The sequence below is a fragment of the Phyllobates terribilis genome, unplaced genomic scaffold (assembly GCF_046119375.1).
Source record: "Phyllobates terribilis strain yellow unplaced genomic scaffold, ASM4611937v1 Scaffold_11__3_contigs__length_659146591, whole genome shotgun sequence".
Taxonomy (NCBI): domain Eukaryota; kingdom Metazoa; phylum Chordata; class Amphibia; order Anura; family Dendrobatidae; genus Phyllobates; species Phyllobates terribilis.
In genome coordinates, this window is record NW_027362771.1 from 327,543,419 (window position 1) to 327,563,762 (window position 20,344).

At 48.9% G+C, this 20,344-nt stretch overlaps 1 protein-coding gene across 1 annotated transcript in view; it reads right to left on the reverse strand.

Annotated features, from left to right (window-relative positions):
• LOC141166194 (neuronal acetylcholine receptor subunit alpha-3-like) overlaps window positions 1-20,344 on the reverse strand; it is a 148,116-nt gene that overhangs the window by 65,491 nt on the left and 62,281 nt on the right. Inside the window, exon 3 of the mRNA XM_073652651.1 lies at window positions 10,439-10,483. Within this exon, the coding sequence (XP_073508752.1) occupies window positions 10,439-10,483 (45 nt within the window). The remainder of the gene's footprint in view (window positions 1-10,438; window positions 10,484-20,344) is intronic.

Below are 20,344 nucleotides of genomic sequence, written 5' to 3' on the forward strand. Positions count from 1 at the left end.
TTCAAAATGCGATTTCTCACTGCTGGAACATTGCTTTGGAGTCATAAAGGGATCTACTGGCTTATCTTTTAAAGAGCTACACAATCATAGTAATGGTTTGGAGAAAGGAGGGGAGGGGTACAGGTTTCTGATAGGTTCTCTAAAGAGATTAATTCAGAACTCCATAATACACTTCTGTATTGATTATATACTCTAATAACACAGTTATCAGCAGGAGATCCTCATAGGATGTTATATCACCCATCAATCACATCTGGACACTGCTTGGAAATGACCTACAGCAATCATTTTAATTAGTAATAATAGTAATTAAACAATTGTTTTACATGGAACATTTTGTTAAAAAGCACCCTACATTTTTTACAGTGATTTAAAATGTTAATATTTGGGTTATATATAAAACAGGGATAAGCATAAGAATGTATGGCACCTCAGTGTCAGACTGCGCTTGGTGTCATGGAATCATTCACATACTTGAAATTTTACACTTGTAGAAACATCACAACTGACTTGCTGTAGAATATTGCAGTGTACATGAAGCCTTAGGCTTGTGGAATATAAAAAGGGTTTTCTGTTCACTACTTTCTCCTGGAGATGGAGCCCTAGCACTGCATAGGATCAGTCGTTTCACTGGCTTTCTGATTTATCATAAATCGACTTGACAGTCCAGAAATGGAAGATGCTGAAAGATCACTTGCTTTCATTAAATATAAACTTTCTGATACACAGATTTCAAATTGCATTTGACATTATTCGGTAGTGAAAATATGTCAGATATGTGCTCCCAATATCTGAGTACTTCAATTTCATTATAAGACAAGTAATGCTCTCAAATATAATAATGTACCAAAGTGATTCAGCCTCTTTCCGTGCAACTATGGAAATATGCTGCATACATCTGGACATTAGTCTATAATTATATTCATAACAGGAGTCTGTCAGTGTGTAATGATTATCAAAGTCTGAGTTATTTGTATCCTCAGCAACTATTTATTAATTTTCCTTACTTATATAGCGCCTACATATTACACAGACACAATCATCACTGTCTCCGTTGGGGCTCACAATCTAAATTCCGTATCTGTAAGTCTTTGGAGTATGGGAGGAAACCGGAGAACCCGGAGGAAACCCACCAAACATGGGGAGAACATACAAACTCCTTGCAGATGTTGATAATTTGAACTAAAGATACGACAATGCTATTCACTGAGCCACCGTGCTGCCCGTAAGTTTAACTTGGTATTCCTCAGATATCTTTTAAATCAGTGGTGGTCCAACCATTGGAACCCTCACTATTGTCTGTTTGAATGGAGCAAGATTTACCGAGTACAGTGCTCATTGAGACATCCACCGATATAGTATATATCACTTATCCTGTGAATAGGTAATAACTTTTTATAACTAAAATAATTATTTAACCAGAAAAAAACAAAAAAAGTAATTAAAAAAAAAAAAAACAGTGCTCATGACAGTCACGAAACGTGGATAAACATTGTTATCTGGTAGCCAGAAGAGATGTTCATGTACAAAGAGGCTTTGGTAAAGCTGAGCGGACAAGACATCTACAGTGGCTTTTAGAAACCATACGGTTCCTCTAAGGTGCATCATATTCTCCCCAATGGAAGAAAAAAAGCCTTACTGTGAAATTGGACTTACGGTATACATTGTTTCCTGCATGCTAAACTAATGGATACTATATTTTGTTTGCCTTAACACATAGTAGGAGATTTATCAATATTCTTATAAAATGCATTGTGTTGTGAGAAAGGTGAATTACAAGAATAGTTTGTACCAAGGAAAACCCTGGTGCTCAAGCCAAATAAATATTGTACATTTTAAAACTCTACTTTGTCATTCCCTTTTTCCTAGGCACATTTTAAAAATGTTAAAAAGGTTAACCCTAGAATGCATGACGTCTGAAATATACACTTTCACATAACCCGGGCCTTTTAGGCCCTTGTGCAAATCGTATGGAGGAACTCAAATAAATAACTTTAACAAGTTTATTTCAAAACGGCAAAGTAAGATATGAAAAATGCACAACATTGTAATTATAATGTACATTTAAAAGTAAGCTAGGGTTATGTTAAAAAAAAACTGAAACACATAAGAGATTTTGCGATGTGCTCTATCTTTATGTTACATTTTTCTCCAGAATTCTGGCACATTTTGCTTAGTAAACGTAACATTTATGAGTTGTAACATAAATGTAAATGTAACATAAATGTAAATGTAACATAAATGAGTTGTTCCCTTTCAGACAATTTTCTTACTAGGCTGCAGTTTGTTAAAACATAACAAATCATGCCGTACTCGCCTTCCCCAGGTTCAATGGCGCGTCTCTGCTAATGCTCCTGTGGCGCCCTGCTGCGCATTGGTACCACAGATCCCAGAGGGGTGCATGGATGGACTTCTCCACAAGAGGCCCTCATAGCATTCACACACCTCCACCCTACCACCTCAGACCACCAGAGGGTCGGATAGGGATATATAAACTGGAGGGTGGAGTTAGGCAGGCAGTCTGTGAGAAGTTCAGTCTGTTGAGGAGTTCCTGCAGAAGATGAGCCTGAGAGAGGACAGTCTGCAGTGGAGCTCAGTCAGTTCCTCTAGAGAGCGTTCAGACTCAGCGAGCTCAGATTAGTGAGCCAGGAGCGTGCCGACGCTCAGAGAGCAGCGAAGAGTAGCGAGGCCTACTGCCCGTGTGAAGCCTAGTGAGGGCCCCGAGCGTGGCCGAAGGCGAGTGGAGTAAGCAAGCAACATAGGGGGCAGAGGAGCTTAACCAGCTCACCCCAAAACCATTTACCGGACACCGGGTCCGCGCCTACAGGGGGCTTATATCCCCAGCAGGAATAACCGGAACCCCTGGAGAACTATACGTCCCAGGTTCACCAGAAGCTGACTGTTATACCAGGGCCAGGAGTCACGGAGGCCCAAGAGACCAGGGAGTGTGATCTCCAAACAGAAGGCCCTACCACCAGGTCAGCAGGTGCAAGACAGAGACCAAGTTAGGCCTAGCTCCAGGCAGGTCAGAAACTTATCAAGGAAAGGCAAGGAACAGGAGGCCCCACACCCACTCACTGGGGAGAGTCCTGATATGCACCCTTCACCCTGAAGTACCCTGGACCGTGCCAGAAACACCACCAGTAAAGGTACTGAAGTGAACTCCCGTGTGCGTGCCTGTTCTTCCTCTGACCCGGCTGGGTCCCCTCCATCCTGCATCTCTACACTTATGCTGCCCTGAGGCCCCGCTCCACCTGTGGGGAGCTGCACCAACTAAGCTGCCTAAACACCAGCCTCAGAGGACTGTCGCAGCACTGGTGATCCTCACCAGACACCACAGGTGGCGTCACGAACATCCCTATCCCATACAACTTCCCCCCTTCTTTTAAGAGTGACCCCAGGGTACGGGCCCGGGAGCCGACATCCCCCAGACCCAGGCAACAAGGCCCGGGTGCCGAGTCATCCCAATCCCCTGGGCACGTCATCTCTTCCTGGCGTCACGAACAGGATTTCGTGCCCGCGGCAACGGCAGAAATCTATGCCCGATGCCACCGGGTACTGTGCGCCTTTAATCAGAACTGTGTATTTAACTGTGGTGAAGATCGCCGCCATTGTTGTGCCGCCGAGCGGGAAGAAGGGCGTAACCGCGGGAAACTGAGAGGCGTACCTGCTGAAGAGCGCGAAGCCCCGGACATGCCCCACGCCTCAACGTCAAACCAGGAAGCGCCAGGTCCTGGAAGGAGCCCCGGTGAGTGCTCTGACGTAGGACGCAAGCGACGCAAGGTCCTGAAGGAAGACTGTCACTTGCGGAGCTGCGGCCTACCGGAAGAAAAGAAAAGAAGGTAGGCCACGGTTCGCTAGGGGGGCGCCAGAATGTTCGAAGAACAGCACAACGCCGGAGTACCGGTTAACGGCCCTGATGATCAACCCGCGCCCGGCACCGAGCAGGCCGGAGCAGCCGCTCCACCAGCAGGGCTTGTAACCCCTGTCATACCCATGGCCCTATCGTACATCCCTGGAGCGAAGTGGCTCCCCCAGTACAGCGGCAAACCAGATACCCTGTCTGGATTCAAAAGGAAAATATGCGGTATACTGGACATGTACTCTATGACAGGCAAGCAAAGAGCCGCTGTTGTATTGGGACAATTGACTAGTGCTGGGGAGCGAGAAGTAGAAACCTGGTCGGCCGCAGACCAGGAGTCAGTGTCCGCAATCTTTAAAAAGTTACAGACTGTCTTTGAGGATCATACTGAGACAGACCTCCGGATGAGGTTCTACAACTGCTCTCAGCAACCGGAGGACAGTGTTCGGGACTACGCCTGGCGTTTACAAGGGGCCCTGCGAGCTCTGAAACAGGTTAGTCCAACCAGCATCAATAATGAAAATAGAATGCTGAAGGAACAGTTTATCCAGGGACTGAGGTCTCAAGAGGTGAGCAGGACTGTGCGTTGGTGGTCCCTAGATCATCCAGATGCCACCTTTGACACCCTTAAGGACATGGCTATCAAAGGACTGCAGCCCCTGGAAACAACTGCTATCCAATGTTACCAGGGTGGGGCCACCCCAGTGCCCGCAGCGTCCACCTTTTCCCCGGTGGCTGCTGAAGCCAAGGTGCAAGCAACGTCCCCTAGTGAGCTGGACAGCCTGCGCTCTGAAGTGCGTCAGTTGAGCAAAGCCCTGACCACTGTACTGAGTGCCCTGCAACTGCGGATGGAGCCTGAGGAGGAAGGAAGGATCCTGCTAGCCGACAGCCCTGAGGATGTCCCCTGGATGAGAAGGAGGAGGAGGACAACGCCACCCCCTGGGAGGACCAGCGACCAACGCCGCCCGCCAAAGGACCCTGTCTGCGACCGCTGCCACAAGACAGGTCACGCCGTCTGGAGCTGTCCTTTAAACGAGCAAACCCTGGGGCCGAGGGCCAACACCCAGGAGTAGACCCCTCAGGCCCATCAAACTGGTACCGCAGGTTCGTGGGAGGAAGACCTTTCCTGTCCATCGTGCTGGACGGCATCGCCACCCCTGCCCTCCATCAAAAACAGGGGGTACACTGGGTGGTTCAGGAATATGCGCAGATATTCAGTAAGCACCCACTTGACTTTGGGAGGATTAAAGGGATACAACACCATATCCCCACAGGTGACCATCCACCCATCAAGGAACGTTACAGGCCTATACCACCAGCACACTACCAGAAGGCAAAGGAGATGTTGCATGACATGAAGAAGGCAGGGGTAGTAAGGGATAGTTGTAGTCCCTGGGCAGCTCCCCTAGTTCTAGTCAGGAAAAAGGACGGAAGCATGAGAATGTGTGTAGATTACAGACAAGTAAATCGCATTACACATAAAGATGCATACCCTTTACCACGGATAGAGGAATCCCTGGCTGCCTTAAAGTCTGCAAATTACTTCTCCACCCTTGACCTCACTAGTGGGTACTGGCAAGTAGCTGTTGCTGAGGAAGATCGGGAGAAGACGGCCTTTACTACCCCGATGGGACTCTACGAGTTCAACAGTATGCCGTTTGGACTCTGCAACGCCCCCGGAACGTTCCAGAGATTGATGGAGTGCTGTCTGGGACACCGCAACTTCGAGACTGTACTACTATACCTGGACGACGTGATAGTGTACTCCAAAACGTATGAGGACCACTTGAAGCACCGGGCGGAGGTATTTGAGTCGCTGTCCCGGTATGGGATGAAGCTGAAGCCCTCAAAGTGCCACCTGCTCAAGTGAAAGGTACAGTACCTGGGGCACATCGTTAGTCCAGAGGGAGTAGCACCAGACCCGGAGAAGGTCACTGCCATCCAGAAATGGCCGGAGCCGAAGAGCCTCAAGGAGGTACGTCAGTTCCTGGGACTAGTCGGGTATTACCGGAGGTTTGTGAAGGACTATACCAAGAAAGTGGCGCCTCTGCAAGACCTCCTGGTAGGACAGTCCCCCAGAGGCAGAAATCCCCCATTCCAGTGGGGTAAGGAGCAAGCTGAATCCTTTAAGGTGATGAAGGAGATCTTGACCGGCGAAGAGATCCTAGCCTAGACCTGACTACAGCCGACTGTTCCTGCTGTACACTGATGGCAGCAATGAAGGATTAGGAGCGGTACTGAGTCAGAAGCAGGATGGCCGAGAGAAGGTGATCGCCTATGCAAGCAGGAAGCTCCGCGCGACCGAGAGGAACCCAGAGAACTATAGCAGCTTCAAGTTGGAGTTCCTGGCCCTGGTCTGGGCCATCACCGAGCGGTTCAAGCACTACCTAGCCTCCAGTAAGTTCACTGCCTACACTGATAATAACCCCTTGACTCATCTAGAAACAGTCAAGTTAAGAGCCATGGAGCAACGATGGATGGCTCGGCTGTCAAACTACCAGTTCACCATTAAGTACCGGGCAGGCCGCAAGAATGCCAACGCCAATGCCCTGTCCAGGATGCCTCACCAGTCGGACACGGAAGAAGAAGTGGATGACCTGGAGGAGATTGAACTACCTGCCTTTCATCGGAATGGAATGGTCCACGAGCAACGAGCCTCCAGGAGGCATCGCGGTAAGACGTTAAACCCCCTGCCTCACCACAGCTAGAAGGAGACCCAGGACAGCGACCCGGTTGTCAGCCGTATCAAAGAGCTGATAACCCAAGAAGGTTCCTCCCTGGAGAAGGACACGTCTCTACAAGCTAAGCAGCTGTGGAATGAGAAGAGCCGGCTGTTCATCTATAGAGAGAAGCTGTGCCGGAGGTACGTCAACCCCAAAACCCATGAGATGGTATGGCAGATAGTGGTGCCCAAGACAGACATCCAGATGGTGTTGGAGGCCTACCACGATCAAGCAGGGCACTTTGGCTGGAAGAAGCTAGAAACTCTGCTGAAGTGTCGGTTTTATTGGGTAGGAATGTGCAGTTCCATTGAGAGGTGGTGCCGGAATTGTGGACCCTGTAGCCTCAGAAGAAAAGACTACAGCAGCCAGAAGGCACCCCTGCAACCCATCAAGACGACTCGTCCCTTGGAGATCGTGGCCCTGGATCATGTCAAGCTGTCACCCAGCAGGTCAGGATATTCCTATGCCCTGACCATGGTGGATCACTACTCCCGGTTCCTGGTGGTCGCCCCCGTCAAGGATCTGACGGCAGAGACAGCAGCGAGGACGTTTCAGGCCTACCTCTGCAGGCCCCATGGATACCCGGAGCAGGTGCTGACGGATCAAGGCCCAGCCTTTGAAGCCGAACTGTTCAAGGAGTTTTGCCATCTGTACGGGTGTAAAAAGATCCGGACTACACCGTACCACCCCCAAACCAACGGTCTCTGTGAAAAGATGAATAACATCGTCATCGACCTGCTGAAGACCTTACCACTAGAGGAGAGAAATCAGTGACCAGACCTACTACCTGACCTCGTAGATCTGTACAACCACATACCTGTGAGTTCCACCAATTGTACTCCAGCATATCTCATGCGAGCAAGACCTGGGAAGTTGCCCATGGACCTGGAGCTTGGTGTAGTAGAACCAGAAGCAGATATGTCCACTGAGGACTGGGACACGACCAGACAGGAGCAGTACAGAAGAGTACAGGCCTGTGTCGAAGACAGTCTCACTCGGGTAAGGGACAAGCAGGAAGCCCACTACAATAAAAGTGCGCCCGCAGAACCCTTCACACAAGTGCTGTTAAAGAGGAAAAGGAGAAACCACAAACTTGATGACCAGTGGGAGAGAGAACCCTACACTGTGTTAAATTCAAGATTTGATAACAAGAAGACCTGTTTGATTAGCAAAGACGGAGGAATAACGACTGCAACGGTATCTAGAGACCATCTGAAGTTGTGTCCAGACCTGCTAAAGCCCCAAGAAGAAGTGCCTCTCACCGTACCGGAGGAGCCTAAAGAAGCAGTACTCCATACTGAGTTAGGAGATTTCCTGGCAGATTGGCCTAAACTAGGAGGAGCAGTAATAATACCTGTGATCCACTTCTTTCAACAGCCAGAAGACCCTCCACAGCAAGTAGAATCTGTAAGTGCTTCAGAAGAGCCTGCTCAAGAAGAATCCCTGGAAGAAGGATCCCCGGTTGGAGCAGAGCAAGAAGGCCCAGCCAATGGTATACTTGCCAGTCCCGTAGAGAGGTTAAGGCAACCCTGCAGTCCCCCAACACTTAGAGCTGACAGAATGGGAGGTAGTGCAAACACTAGTGCCTCACGCATCCCAGTACCACGTAGGTCGACACGTAGCACACGAGGTCAGACCCCTGTCAGATACAGAGAATAGAGAAGGAAACTCTGACAGTGTAGATAGTTGCCCCTGGGGTATTGTCTTGTGTATTTTCATGTATGAATTTCTTAACTTGTGTTTTGCTTTATAATGGACAATTTAAGTGATATGGACACTTCCCTTGTTATCTCTAGTTACCCGTAAGGGTACATAAAGAACTTTGTGGCTGAGGACTGTGTGCAGCCCAAAAACTGTTTGCTGTAAATAATTGCATTCCCTGGAGTGCCCCTTTAGGTGACCTCAGAACAAAAACCTGTCTGGCGTGGCAGAAGTGGAGGTCCAACTCAGGATCACCATGCCCTGCAGCCACCCCAGGGCCTACGTTGAGGGTTTGCTTTGGACAGGTCCCTCAAGCTACCTTGTACTTTACCCGTGAGATGGACACCCTGTCAGGGGACCTCACCGGAACAGACTTAAATTCTGAGGTTGCTTATTGTATGTATATATTTATTATTTATAATGTTTTATTATGCAACGTTCAAGCAAAGTGCCTCCCATAAAGGGAAGAGTTATTGTTGTTACCTGTTATAAAAAAAAAAAATTACTTCAGTCAAGGAGTACTGAGCTTTGCTAGGGGGGAATGTGGCGCCCTGCTGTGCATTGGTGCCACAGATCCCAGAGGGGTGCATGGATGGACTTCTCCACAAGAGGCCCTCATAGCATTCACACACCTCCACCCTACCACCTCAGACCACCAGAGGGAGCCCGGATAGGGATATATAAACTGGAGGGTGGAGTTAGGCAGGCAGTCTGTGAGAAGTTCAGTCTGTTGAGAGGAGTTCCTACAGAAGATGAGCCTGAGAGAGGTCAGTATGCAGTGGAGCTCAGTCAGTTCCTCTAGAGAGAGTTCAGACTCAGTGAGCTCAGATTAGTGAGCCAGGAGCGTGCCGACGCTCAGAGAGCGGCGAAGACTAGCGAGGCCTACTGCCTGTGTGAAGCCTAGTGAGGGCCCTGAGCATGGCTGAAGGCGAGTGGAGTAAGCAAGCAACATAGGGGGCAGAGGAGCTTAACCAGCTCACCCCAAAACCATTTACCGGACACCGGGTCCGCGCCTACAGGGGGCCTATATCCCCAGCAGGAATAACCGGAACCCCTGGAGAACTATACGTCCCAGGTTCACCAGAAGCTGACTGTTATACCAGGGCCAGGAGTCACGGAGGCCCAAGAGACCAGGGAGTGTGATCTCCAAACAGAAGGCCCTACCACCAGGTCAGCAGGTGCAAGACAGAGACCAAGTTAGGCCTAGCTCCAGGCAGGTCAGAAACTTATCAAGGAAAGGCAAGGAACAGGAGGCCCCACACCCGCTCACTGGGGAGACTCCTGATATGCACACTTCACCCTGAAGTACCCTGGACCGTGCCAGAAACACCACCAGTAAAGGTACTGAAGTGAACTCCCGTGTGCGTGCCTGTTCTTCCTCTGACCCGGCTTGGTCCCCTCCATCCTGCATCCCTACACTTATGCTGCCCTGAGGCCCCGCTCCACCTGTGGGGAGCTGCACCAACTAAGCTGCCTAAACACCAGCCTCAGAGGACTGTCGCAGCGCTGGTGATCCTCACCCGACACCACAGGTGGCGTCACGAACATCCCTATCCCATACAACTTCCCCCCTTCTTTTAAGAGTGACCCCAGGGTACGGGCCCGGGAGCCGACCACCGCGACATCCCCCAGACCAAGGCAACAAGGCCCGGGCGCCGAGTCGTCCCCATCCCCTGGGCGCGTCACTCCCAGTGTCCGGCATTGACAGCGCCATTGACGTCACATCTACAGCATAGCACCCAATCGGGGCATTCAGCGGTTCTGAAGGGGGCTTTCTGTTAATACAGTCAGAGCCACTGAGCTCACTGATTGGCTGCCACATAATGTCAGCACCATAGCCAATGCCAGACACCAAGAGCATTGATGGACCCAAGGAAGGTGAGTAAAGCAAACCTAGTTATTATTTAAAAAACGGCAGCCTAGGTAGAACTTCGTCTGAAAGACAACAACCCCTTTAAATTGGATAGGATCTTATATTTCAGACTTTGAGCCAGCTGACCATAAAACAGTCCACTTGCATGTTCTAATCTGCAGCCACCAATAATTGAAGACAAATAATATACTGTACTTTGTAACTCAACATCAATGTAATTAAATCTAATTTATTTATGTAATTCTTAATCATTCAGTATTCTTTGTTATAGGTACTTACATGCTTCAGCCATAGGTTGGTTTCCATAATCTGATTAACTTCATCCTATAATTATGCACAAAGAAAACCATTTATTGTAATATATATGTACAGACACACGACTGTGCAAAATGTACTGGTGTGAAAAAATGCTGCAAAGTAAGAATGCTTTCTAAAATAGAAGGTTTTATAGTGTTTTTTTTATCAATTAACAAAATGCAAAGTGAATGAACAAAAGACAAATCTAAATCAAATCAAAATTTGGTTTGACCGCCCTTTGTTTTCAAAACACCTTCAAAGCATCGCTTCTTCCAGGTATACTTGCACACAGTTTTTGAAGGAACTTGACAGGTAGGTTGTTCCGAACATCTTGCAGAGCGAAACCCAGATCTTCTTGCTTGTGCAAATCCTTCTGTCTCCTTATGTAATCCCAGAGAGATTTGATGACGTTGCGATCGGGGATCTGAGGGGGCCATATCATCACTTCCAGGACTCCTTGTTCTTCTTTAGACTGAAGATAGTTCTTAATGACATTGAGTGTATGTTCGGGCTCGTTGCCCTGCTGCAGAATACATTTGGAGCCAATTGACGCCTCCCTGAAGATTACTGCATGATGTATAAGTACTGTAACTGCCTGTATTTCTCAGCATTGAGGACAACAAGGAACGTTTAATGTTGAGGAAACTTAGTGCAGGAAATGAAAGACACATTGTGCTTACATCCCTTCAAAATCATAAGTTCTCCTGCAGTGCCATCAGCTCAAAACTGGCAGCAACAAGTGGGACCCAGCAACACTCATCTACTATTCAGAGAAGGCTTGCTAGAAGTGGTGTTCAGCAAAAAATTTCGTCCAAAAAGCCATACCGTTAATATAAAAACAAGGCCAAGTAACTTAAAGGGAATCTGTCATGTAAAATAATACTATTAACCTGCAGATATGGGGTTACTCTACAGGTTAATAGCGTCCTGACACTGTGCGGCGCCCGCACTGAGAGCCCCGCTGCTGGGAGGAAATTAACTTTATTCTGCCCGGCAGCGTTCGGCTTCCATTCATAGAGGTGGTGCCAGAGCGGTTTTAGTCACTGCTCTGTGTATACAGAGTGGAAGCCATTACCTCGCCCCAGGCACTGACTGACAGCTGGCTCCAATCCCGATCCTGCTGTCATTTAGTGCCGGGGGCGCAGCTACTACCTCCGGTCTGTATGCACAGAGCAATGACTTAAACTGTGCTGTCGCCACCCCTGTGACTGAAAGAGCAAACCTGCCAGGCGAATAAAGTTCATTTGCTCCCAGTAGCGGGGCTCTCAGTGCAGGCACCACAAGATGTCAGAATGCTATTAACTTGCAGATTAACCCCAGATCTGCAGGTTAACCCTAGAACGCATACCTGGGGCCTCGCAGGCCCGCCCTGTTAATTGTTTTCTATTTTCTGCAAGATTACTTTAGTTAGAATTTTGAAACTCTAGGTATTCCTCAGGTATATAGTTGTTTGTCATTTTTGTTTGAGTTATTCCATGTTATTTGCACACCGGCCTAAAAGGCCCCAGGTATGTGAAAAAGTAGATTTTTATGGTCATGCGTTCTAGGGTTACTAGAGTTATTTTACATGAAAGAGTCCCTTTAACTATACATGAAAATATCAGAACTGGGGTGCAAAATATGGCAGCAGGTGCTCTAAACTGATGAGTAAAAATTTGAAATATTTTGCTGCAGCAGAAGGCAGTTTGTTGAAGAACTATATAGTGGTACAATATATATAATCAGTGTCTGCAGGCAGCAATGAAGCATAGTGTAGGGTCCTAGAAAGTGTGGGGCTGCATTTCAGCAAATGTAGTTGGGGATTTGATCTCGATTAATGGTGTTCTCAGTACTGAGAAATACAGGTAGATACTTATCCATCATGCAGTACCATCAGGGAGGCGTCTGATTAGCTCCAAATTTATTCTGCAGCAGGTCAATGACCCCAAATATATAGTCAATGTAATTGAAAACTGTGAAAATCTGAGATTGCGGGTTTTAATTATCACCTAAGCAGGTTAACAATGCAACAATATTTTATTCCTTACATCCATGGTAATACAGCCATTCCAGGTAAATGTCCAAAATACAATTGTCTTAGTCCACAAGATCCCCTCCCCGGGCGGTAGTTCTACTGCCTTTGTGCCAAGCAATACTCACTGTCCTTCAACTTTTGGTTGGCTCACAGATTTCGCATCACCAGCCAGTATAGTCTGTAGTCACAGTCCACGATGCTCCATATGACAGATAAAATGATAGAAGCAAAGGTATCCAGTAGCAACAGTCCTTTAAGAAAGTTTATGAAATTCAGACGACAGATCCCCCAACTGTAGCACCTTTATCCAGCCCAGTCAGCAGCCAATCTCTACTCCATAAGCCATCGACTCATCCATGGTCCATGTCCTTAGACTAGATCCTATCCCTTCAACGACATTCCACCAACTCCTCTCTAAACATGTGGTTTCTTTTCTCCTACACTGTGATCAGCCCCCTGAATGGGCAGAACTGCTCTCTCCCTCCCCCTCAAAGCTAAGTGTGCATTAGTGGAGGTATTTTTCTCAGGTCGAACCCATCACCTGGGTCTGCATGTGAGACCCCCTGTGGTGACGGATCCTTTGCATCTACTCTTCCCATCTACACAAAGGGTCTATTGGCTGAGAGAAGGCCCCTGAGGTAAGGTCAATGAATGGAAGCAGTGATTCCTGAGGCTGAAATAATGAGCAAACAAATCACTAATTAAAAACACAGCAAGCAAATTTCTAACAAAACACAACAATAAGATTGATGAAAATCGGTGCTCTGTGCAGGAAAAGTCTTTAGTAAATGGGCAGCTTCTCACAAGAACTATCTTCAGTACAAATAAGAACAAGGAAGTGATGATATGGCTCCCACAGAGCAACATCATCTAGTCTGTCTGGGATTACACAAAGAGACAGAGGAGGCAGAAGGAATTGCATAATCCTACAGACACAGAACATCTGTGGTTAGTTCTCCAAGATGTTTGGAACAACCTTCCTGCCAAGTTTAATCAAAAACTCTGTGCAGGTGTAGCTAGAAGAACTGATGCTTTTATCCTGTTTTGAAGGTAAAGGATGGTCACACCAAATATTGATTTGATTTAAAATTATCTTTAGTTTATTCATCTTGCATTTTGTAATTGTTAAAAGTAAACTATAAACACTCGTATTTTAGAAAGCATTCCTACCTTGCTGCATTTTTTGTACACTTGCCTAAAACTTTTGCGCAGCACTGTATATATATACTTTATACAGTATATATTTATCATATTAAAATGAAAGAGAAAATCAATACAGTTCATGAATCATGTTTAAATTGGTCTATTGTAATATCTGCATTGTAAAAAATGTGGAAAGTATTCAACTTAATAAAGGTTTTCTCGGGTTACCTTTAAATATATAATTTTAACATCCTATAAATCACAGTCAGTCTAATGACAAAAAATTACATTTTAAAATGCTTGACTAATCATAAAAATTAAGAGAAATTGCCACGGAATATTAGGTCGCTATTAGAGGGAAACTATAACTAACGGGAATATCCAGAGGGCAATTAGATTTGGTGGCAATTCCTGATTTACAACTAAATATAACATAAGTGAATGTCAACATATATTACAGATCAGGCTAACACAATAATCTCAGCCATGTTTTAGTCTCTTGATGCTATTATAGCACAATTGTAATACATTTCTAAATAGACTCTGCCTTACCATCACTAATAACAGTTAAAATTAGATATTAAGCTGCCATTTGTGGTAGCAGCAAGGAAATAATAGCAGGACTGTGGGTTATTTTATATTTTACAAGTAGCCATAAACATGACAATGAGTGGCTTGGTATACTTATTGCCAATCCATCTATGGTAGCCAGAAAATCTTCCCAATAATAGCTTTTACCAGAGTTGGAATATTTTTTTAACTTGCTTTCTATACTGTACTAGTAGAATTATTCAGCTTAACACGGGTTTATTTGCTTTAAAGAGATGGTCCGAAGTCAAATGAAATTTAATTCTACATCCCTATCTAGCCATAATCTAAACTAATTTTTGATATGCTTGCATTAAAAATTCCCTACCGTTCCCTAATTACACTATCTAACTGCTATTCTATTTTTTTCCCTACTTCCTTTCTGATGACGCTTCATTTGAGAATCCCAGTGCATGCTGGGATACTCAAACAAAGTGTCATCAGGGGGCAGAGACTGTGGTCACTTCCGCAGCCCCTGCCCCCTCCCTGAAAAGAAGTGTCATCAGTGAGGCTTGCTTCAGGGGCGGGGATAGTCTCTGCTTTTTCCCTGCGCGATCTGCCGGCTCAGATCAGCAGTGACGAGCCGGCAACAGAGCGGTGTCAGAATACCCACCGGGCAGACCAGTGACATCACCTGCGGGGACGGCGCTGTTCTCTGTGTATACTGTGTATAGGGGCTGTGATGACATCATATTGTATATGGGTGGCTAAAGGGATCCGGGAGGTGGAACCTCTGTGCTACGGTTCAAGGAGGGACCCAGAGGGGCGTAACTAAGTATCAACTCGGACTGACCCTGGTCGTACGGCGGCTAACGACTCCGTGACCAGGGAGGGACCGAGCAGAGGGACCAGGTGCTACTCTGGGGACGACCTTGTAAGGGAGCAGGTGACGCCCACGGTACAGATGGCAGGGACTGACTGGAATAGCAGATGACCACAGTAGGCAGGCTGGCGAGCAGAAGCCTCCAGGTAGGCTATCAGGTAGACACGGCAAGTGACGGTAGGAGTCTCTAGGTGGGCTTGCAGGTGGTCACGGCAAGTGACGGCAGGAGCCCCCGGGTAGGCACGGCAGGTAACAAGCGGGTAACAGGCAGGTCACAGGCAAGTGCTCCCAGGTGAGCGGGCTGGCAGGCACGGCAGGTAACAGGCAGGCAACAGGCAAGTGCTCCCAGGTGAGCAGGCTGGCAGGCACGACAGGTAACAGGCAGGCAACAGGCAAGTGCTCCCAGGTGAGCGGGCTGGCAGGTAACAGGCAGGTAACAGGCAGGTAACAGGCAGGCGGGCAGGACTGGTAGTCAGGCTAGCAGCGGGACCTGAGGGCTGAAGCAGAGGTAAGAAACACTGTGCAACAACTTTTGCTCGGGCACCTCCATTTTGGAGGAGGTGCCTTATATATGGGAGGGCCCTCGGCTATTGGCCGGGGACTCCTTGGAATGGCGCACGTGGCCCCTTTAAGAGGGAGGGAGCGCGCGCGCCCTAAGCACAGTGCCCGGGGAGCTGCGCGCGCCAGCAGCAGGAAGAGGAGTGCTGGAGAACGCAGAGCGGGGAGCGAGGAAGTGAGTGGGACGGCGTCTCTGCCTGGCAGGGGGCAGAGACGCCGATGCTACAGTACCCCCCCCCCTTTACGCCCCCTCTTTTTTAGGCCAGAAAGGAATTTTTCAAGGAGAAGCGGGGCATGAATATTCTCCCTGGGTTCCCAAGTTCTCTCCTCTGGGCCAAACCCCTTCCAATCCACTAGAAAAAGTGTCTTTCCTCTTACCCTCTTACTGGCCAGAATGTTCTCTACCTCAAAAACGTCCTCAGCGGCAACCGGAACAGGGGGAGTACCTGGATAGTTGGAAAAAGAGTTAAACACAACTGGTTTGAGGAGAGATACATGGAAGGAGTTGGGAATCAGTAAGGTGGCCAGGAGTTTTAACTTGTAGGCCACTGGGTTGATTTGTTTGAGAACTTCAAATGGACCGATGAACCGAGGACCCAACTTATAGGAGGGTATTTTGAGTCGGACATGTTTGGAAGAGAGCCAGACTTTATCTCCCGGGCGGAATTGAGGCGGATCCAGATGTCTCTTGTCAGTATGTCTCTTCATTCGCTTGGAGGACTGAAGAAGTGCGGACCTAGTATTTTCCCAAATGGTGGAGAATTCGCTGACAAGAGCCTCCGAGGCAGGGTTGTCCACCGAGGCGGAGATGGGAAACGGAATCCGGGTAAGTTGACCGTAGACCACGAAGAACGGGGATTTAGAAGTAGATTCGCTCTCATGGTTGTTGTAGGAGAACTCGGCCCATGGTAGGAGCTCCACCCAATCGGTATGGTGAGCGTTAACAAAGTGTCGGATGTAGCTGGTAAGGATTTGGTTGATACGCTCCACTTGGCCATTGGACTGTGGATGGTAAGCAGAGGAGAAATCCAGGGTGACATCCAGTAGCTTACAGGTAGCTCTCCAGAAACGTGAGGTGAACTGAACCCTTCGATGCGACACAATGTGGAGAGGTAGGCCATGGAGACGGAAAATATGACGGAAGAAATCCTTGGCCAACTCCGATGCAGAAGGGAAACCAGGCAGAGGGATGAAGTGGGCCATCTTAGAAAAGCGGTCGGCGACCACCCAAATGACAGTACAACTGGTAGAATCAGGGAGATCAGTGATAAAGTCAATGGTAATGTGCTGCCACGGGGCAGCAGGCACGGGAAGAGGCAGGAGGCGACCGGCTGGAAGATGTCTGGGAACTTTGCTGCGGCCACAGGATGAACAGGCCGAGACGAAGTCTACCACATCCTTGCGTAGGGTAGGCCACCAGTAATGCCGGGCAATGAGCAGGAAGGTCTTCTTTTGGCCAGCATGGCCAGCTAGTTTAGATGAATGACTCCAGTGAAGTACCTTCTCACGATCTGGTACCCCTACAAACATCTTACCGGGTGGAAGACGAGTCAGATCCAAGGGGGTCACGTTCATCACTTTGGAGGGGTCGATGATGTACATAGGCTCTTCCTCTTGATCGGAGGACAGGAAGGATCGGGACAAGGTGTCGGCTTTGACATTCTTGTCCGCTGGGCGGAAATGTAGGATAAAGTCGAAGCGGGCAAAGAACAAAGACCACCGGGCCTGACGCGGATTGACTCTTTGGGCATTCTGGAGATATGCCAGGTTTTTGTGATCCGTATAGATGATCACCGGGTATAAAGCCCCTTCAAGCAGGTAACGCCACTCCTCCAGCGCCAATTTAAAGGCTAACAGTTCTCGGTCTCCTATGGAGTAGTTGCACTCAGACGAGGAGAAGAGTTTGGAGAAGAAGCCGCAGGTTACCATTCTCACAGATGATGATCTTTGGGTGAGCACTTCTCCTGCCCTGGAGGTGGAAGCATCAACCTCCAGGAAGAACTGTTTGTTGCAGTCCGGACGGTACAGCACAGGGGCAGAGGAGAAGGCTTGCTTTAAGGAATGGAAGGCCTCCTCAGCTTCGGGTGGCCATTCCTTGGAATTTACTCCCTTATGGGTGAGCGCAGAAATGGGAGCAGTCCAGGCAGAGAAGTGCGGGATGAAGAGACGATAGTAGTTGGCGAAGCCCAGGAATCGCTGAATTGCCTTCAACCCCTCCGGACGGGGCCACTTTAGGACAGCAGAGAGCTTCTCGAGATCCATTCGTAGACCTGTCTGGGAGATAACATAGCCCAGGAATGGAAGAGTGGTCTGCTCGAAGAGGCACTTCTCAAATTTTGCATAGAGGTGATTCTGCCTGAGCCTAAGCAGGACCTGACGAACATCCCTCCGGTGTGTGGGAAGATCCGGAGAGAAGACCAAGATGTCAACCGGGTACACCACCACGCAAGAATATAGAAGGTCACGGAAAATGTCGTTGACTAATTCTTTGAAGACGGCGGGAGCATTGCAGAGACCGAAAGGCATCACACGGTATTCATAGTGACCGTCACGGGTATTGAATGCCGTCTTCCACTCGTCTCCTTGACGGATCCGGACCAGGTTATACGCCCCACGTAGATCTAGCTTGGTAAAGATCCTAACTCCCCTAAGACGGTCAAACAACTTGGAGATGAGCGGCAGGGGGTATTTGTTTTTGACCGTGATTTGGTTGAGTCCTCTATAATCAATACAGGGTGTAATGAACTATCTTTCTTCTTGCCGAAGAAGAATCCGGCTCCAGCCAGAGAGGTAGATTCCCGGGATGAATCCCCTGGCCAGATTCTCCTCGATGCACTCCGACATGGCCAGGGTCTCGGCTGACGACAATGGGTAAATGCGCCCACGGGGTGGAGTGGCACCGTGTACCAGGTCGATCGAGCAATCATATGGCCTATGAGGTGGCAGTGTCTTGGCTTCCTTTTTACCGAAGACATCTGCATAGGACCAGTAAGGTGCCGGTAGACCGGGCAAATTAGCCGGGGTAGGTGGAGGACGAGCCGGGCGAACTGTAACCAGGCAGGTCTTATGGCAATCCTGCCCCCAACAAAGTACTTCACCGGATTGCCAGTTCAGCACGGGTTCATGTCTCTGAACCCAGGGTAGACCTAGCAATAGGGGGTGAGAGAGACCGGACAGCACATGGAAGGAGATCCTCTCAGAGTGCAGCATTCCCACCTTCAGGGTTATAGGTTCTGTGACGAGCAGGATGGTTACCGGAAGGAGTCTTCCATCCACGGAGGCGACTGCCAACGGTTCAGCCAGAGGTTTGGTGGGAATCCGATATCTCTCTACCAGGGACTGGGAAATGAGGTTTCCAGCAGCTCCAGAATCCAGGTGAGCAATTTCAAAGCGACGGTTCTCTCCCCAGGAGATAGAGACAGACAAAGTCAGGGACGGAGGGGGCTTACTTTTGTCTAGGACGACATCTCTGAGCGGTCTAAGACACTGGCGTTTCCCGGCTTCACCGGGCAGGAATGGATGAAGTGCTCCTTACTGCCACAATAGAAACAGCTCCCCTCGGCTCGGCGTGACTCTTGGCGAGATTTGACCATCTTGGTCTGGTCGACCTGCATAGCTTCGGGCGAGCGTGCCCGGGGAGTTGCTAATTGAGAGACAGATCTCTGAAAAGTAGGAGCAAGACGAGAACATCTTCGCTCCCGGATAGTCTCTTTGGTACGTTCTTGGAAACGGATGTCAATCCAGGTAGCTAGTGACACCAGGTCATCCAGGGTGGTAGGAATGTCCCGACCGGCTAACTCGTCCTTAATCCGGCCGGAAAGACCCTCCCAGAAGACGGACACCAGAGCCTCGTTGTCCCAGGCAAGCTCAGAAGCGAGGGTACGAAACCGTATGGCATATTGGCTGAAGAGGATTTTCGTCCTGGTTCATCGAACACTTTCCGGAAAGCAGTGAGGAAAGACGACAGGTCGGACACCAGGGGATCCCCTCTCTCCCACAGAGGATTTAACCATGCCAGTGCTTCCCCAGTGAGATGGGACATGAAGAATGCCACCTTGGCCCGGTCGGAGATGAACTGATGTGCCAAGAGTTCAAAGTGCAGGGTGCACTGGTTTATGAAACCTCAAGCTAAAGCGGGGTTGCCAGCAAAACGTGGAGGTGCCGAGAGCCGGGGTCCATAGCCGGACGCCATAATAGGACTGGGTTGTGGTGCCGCAGAAGCAGGCGCTACTTGACCAGAAATGGACACAGACGGGTCGGACAATGCGCCCAGGCGAGAGTTAACAGACCGCAAGAAGGACAGGACCGACTCCTGTTGAGCCCTCTGACGTAAGACCTCCTGGTGCAGGTCGGAGACTGCGGGGGTCTGGGGGCCACCGGGTTCCATGGCCCGAGCAAACTGTTATGGATCCGGGTGTGGAACCTCTGTGCTACGGTGCAAGGAGGGACCCAGAGGGGCGTAACTAAGTATCAACTCGGACTGACCCTGGTCGTACAGCGGCTAACGACTCCGTGACCAGGGAGGGACCGAGCAGAGGGACCAGGTGCTACTCTGGGAACGACCTTGTAAGGGAGCAGGTGACTCCCACGGTACAGATGGCAGGGACTGACCGGAATAGTAGATGGGCACAGCAGGCAGGCTGGCGAGCAGAAGCCTCCAGGTAGGCTATCAGGTAGACACGGCAAGTGATGGCAGGAGTCTCTAGGTGGGCTGGCAGGTGGTCACGGCAAGTGACGGCAGGAGCCTCTGGATAGGCACGGC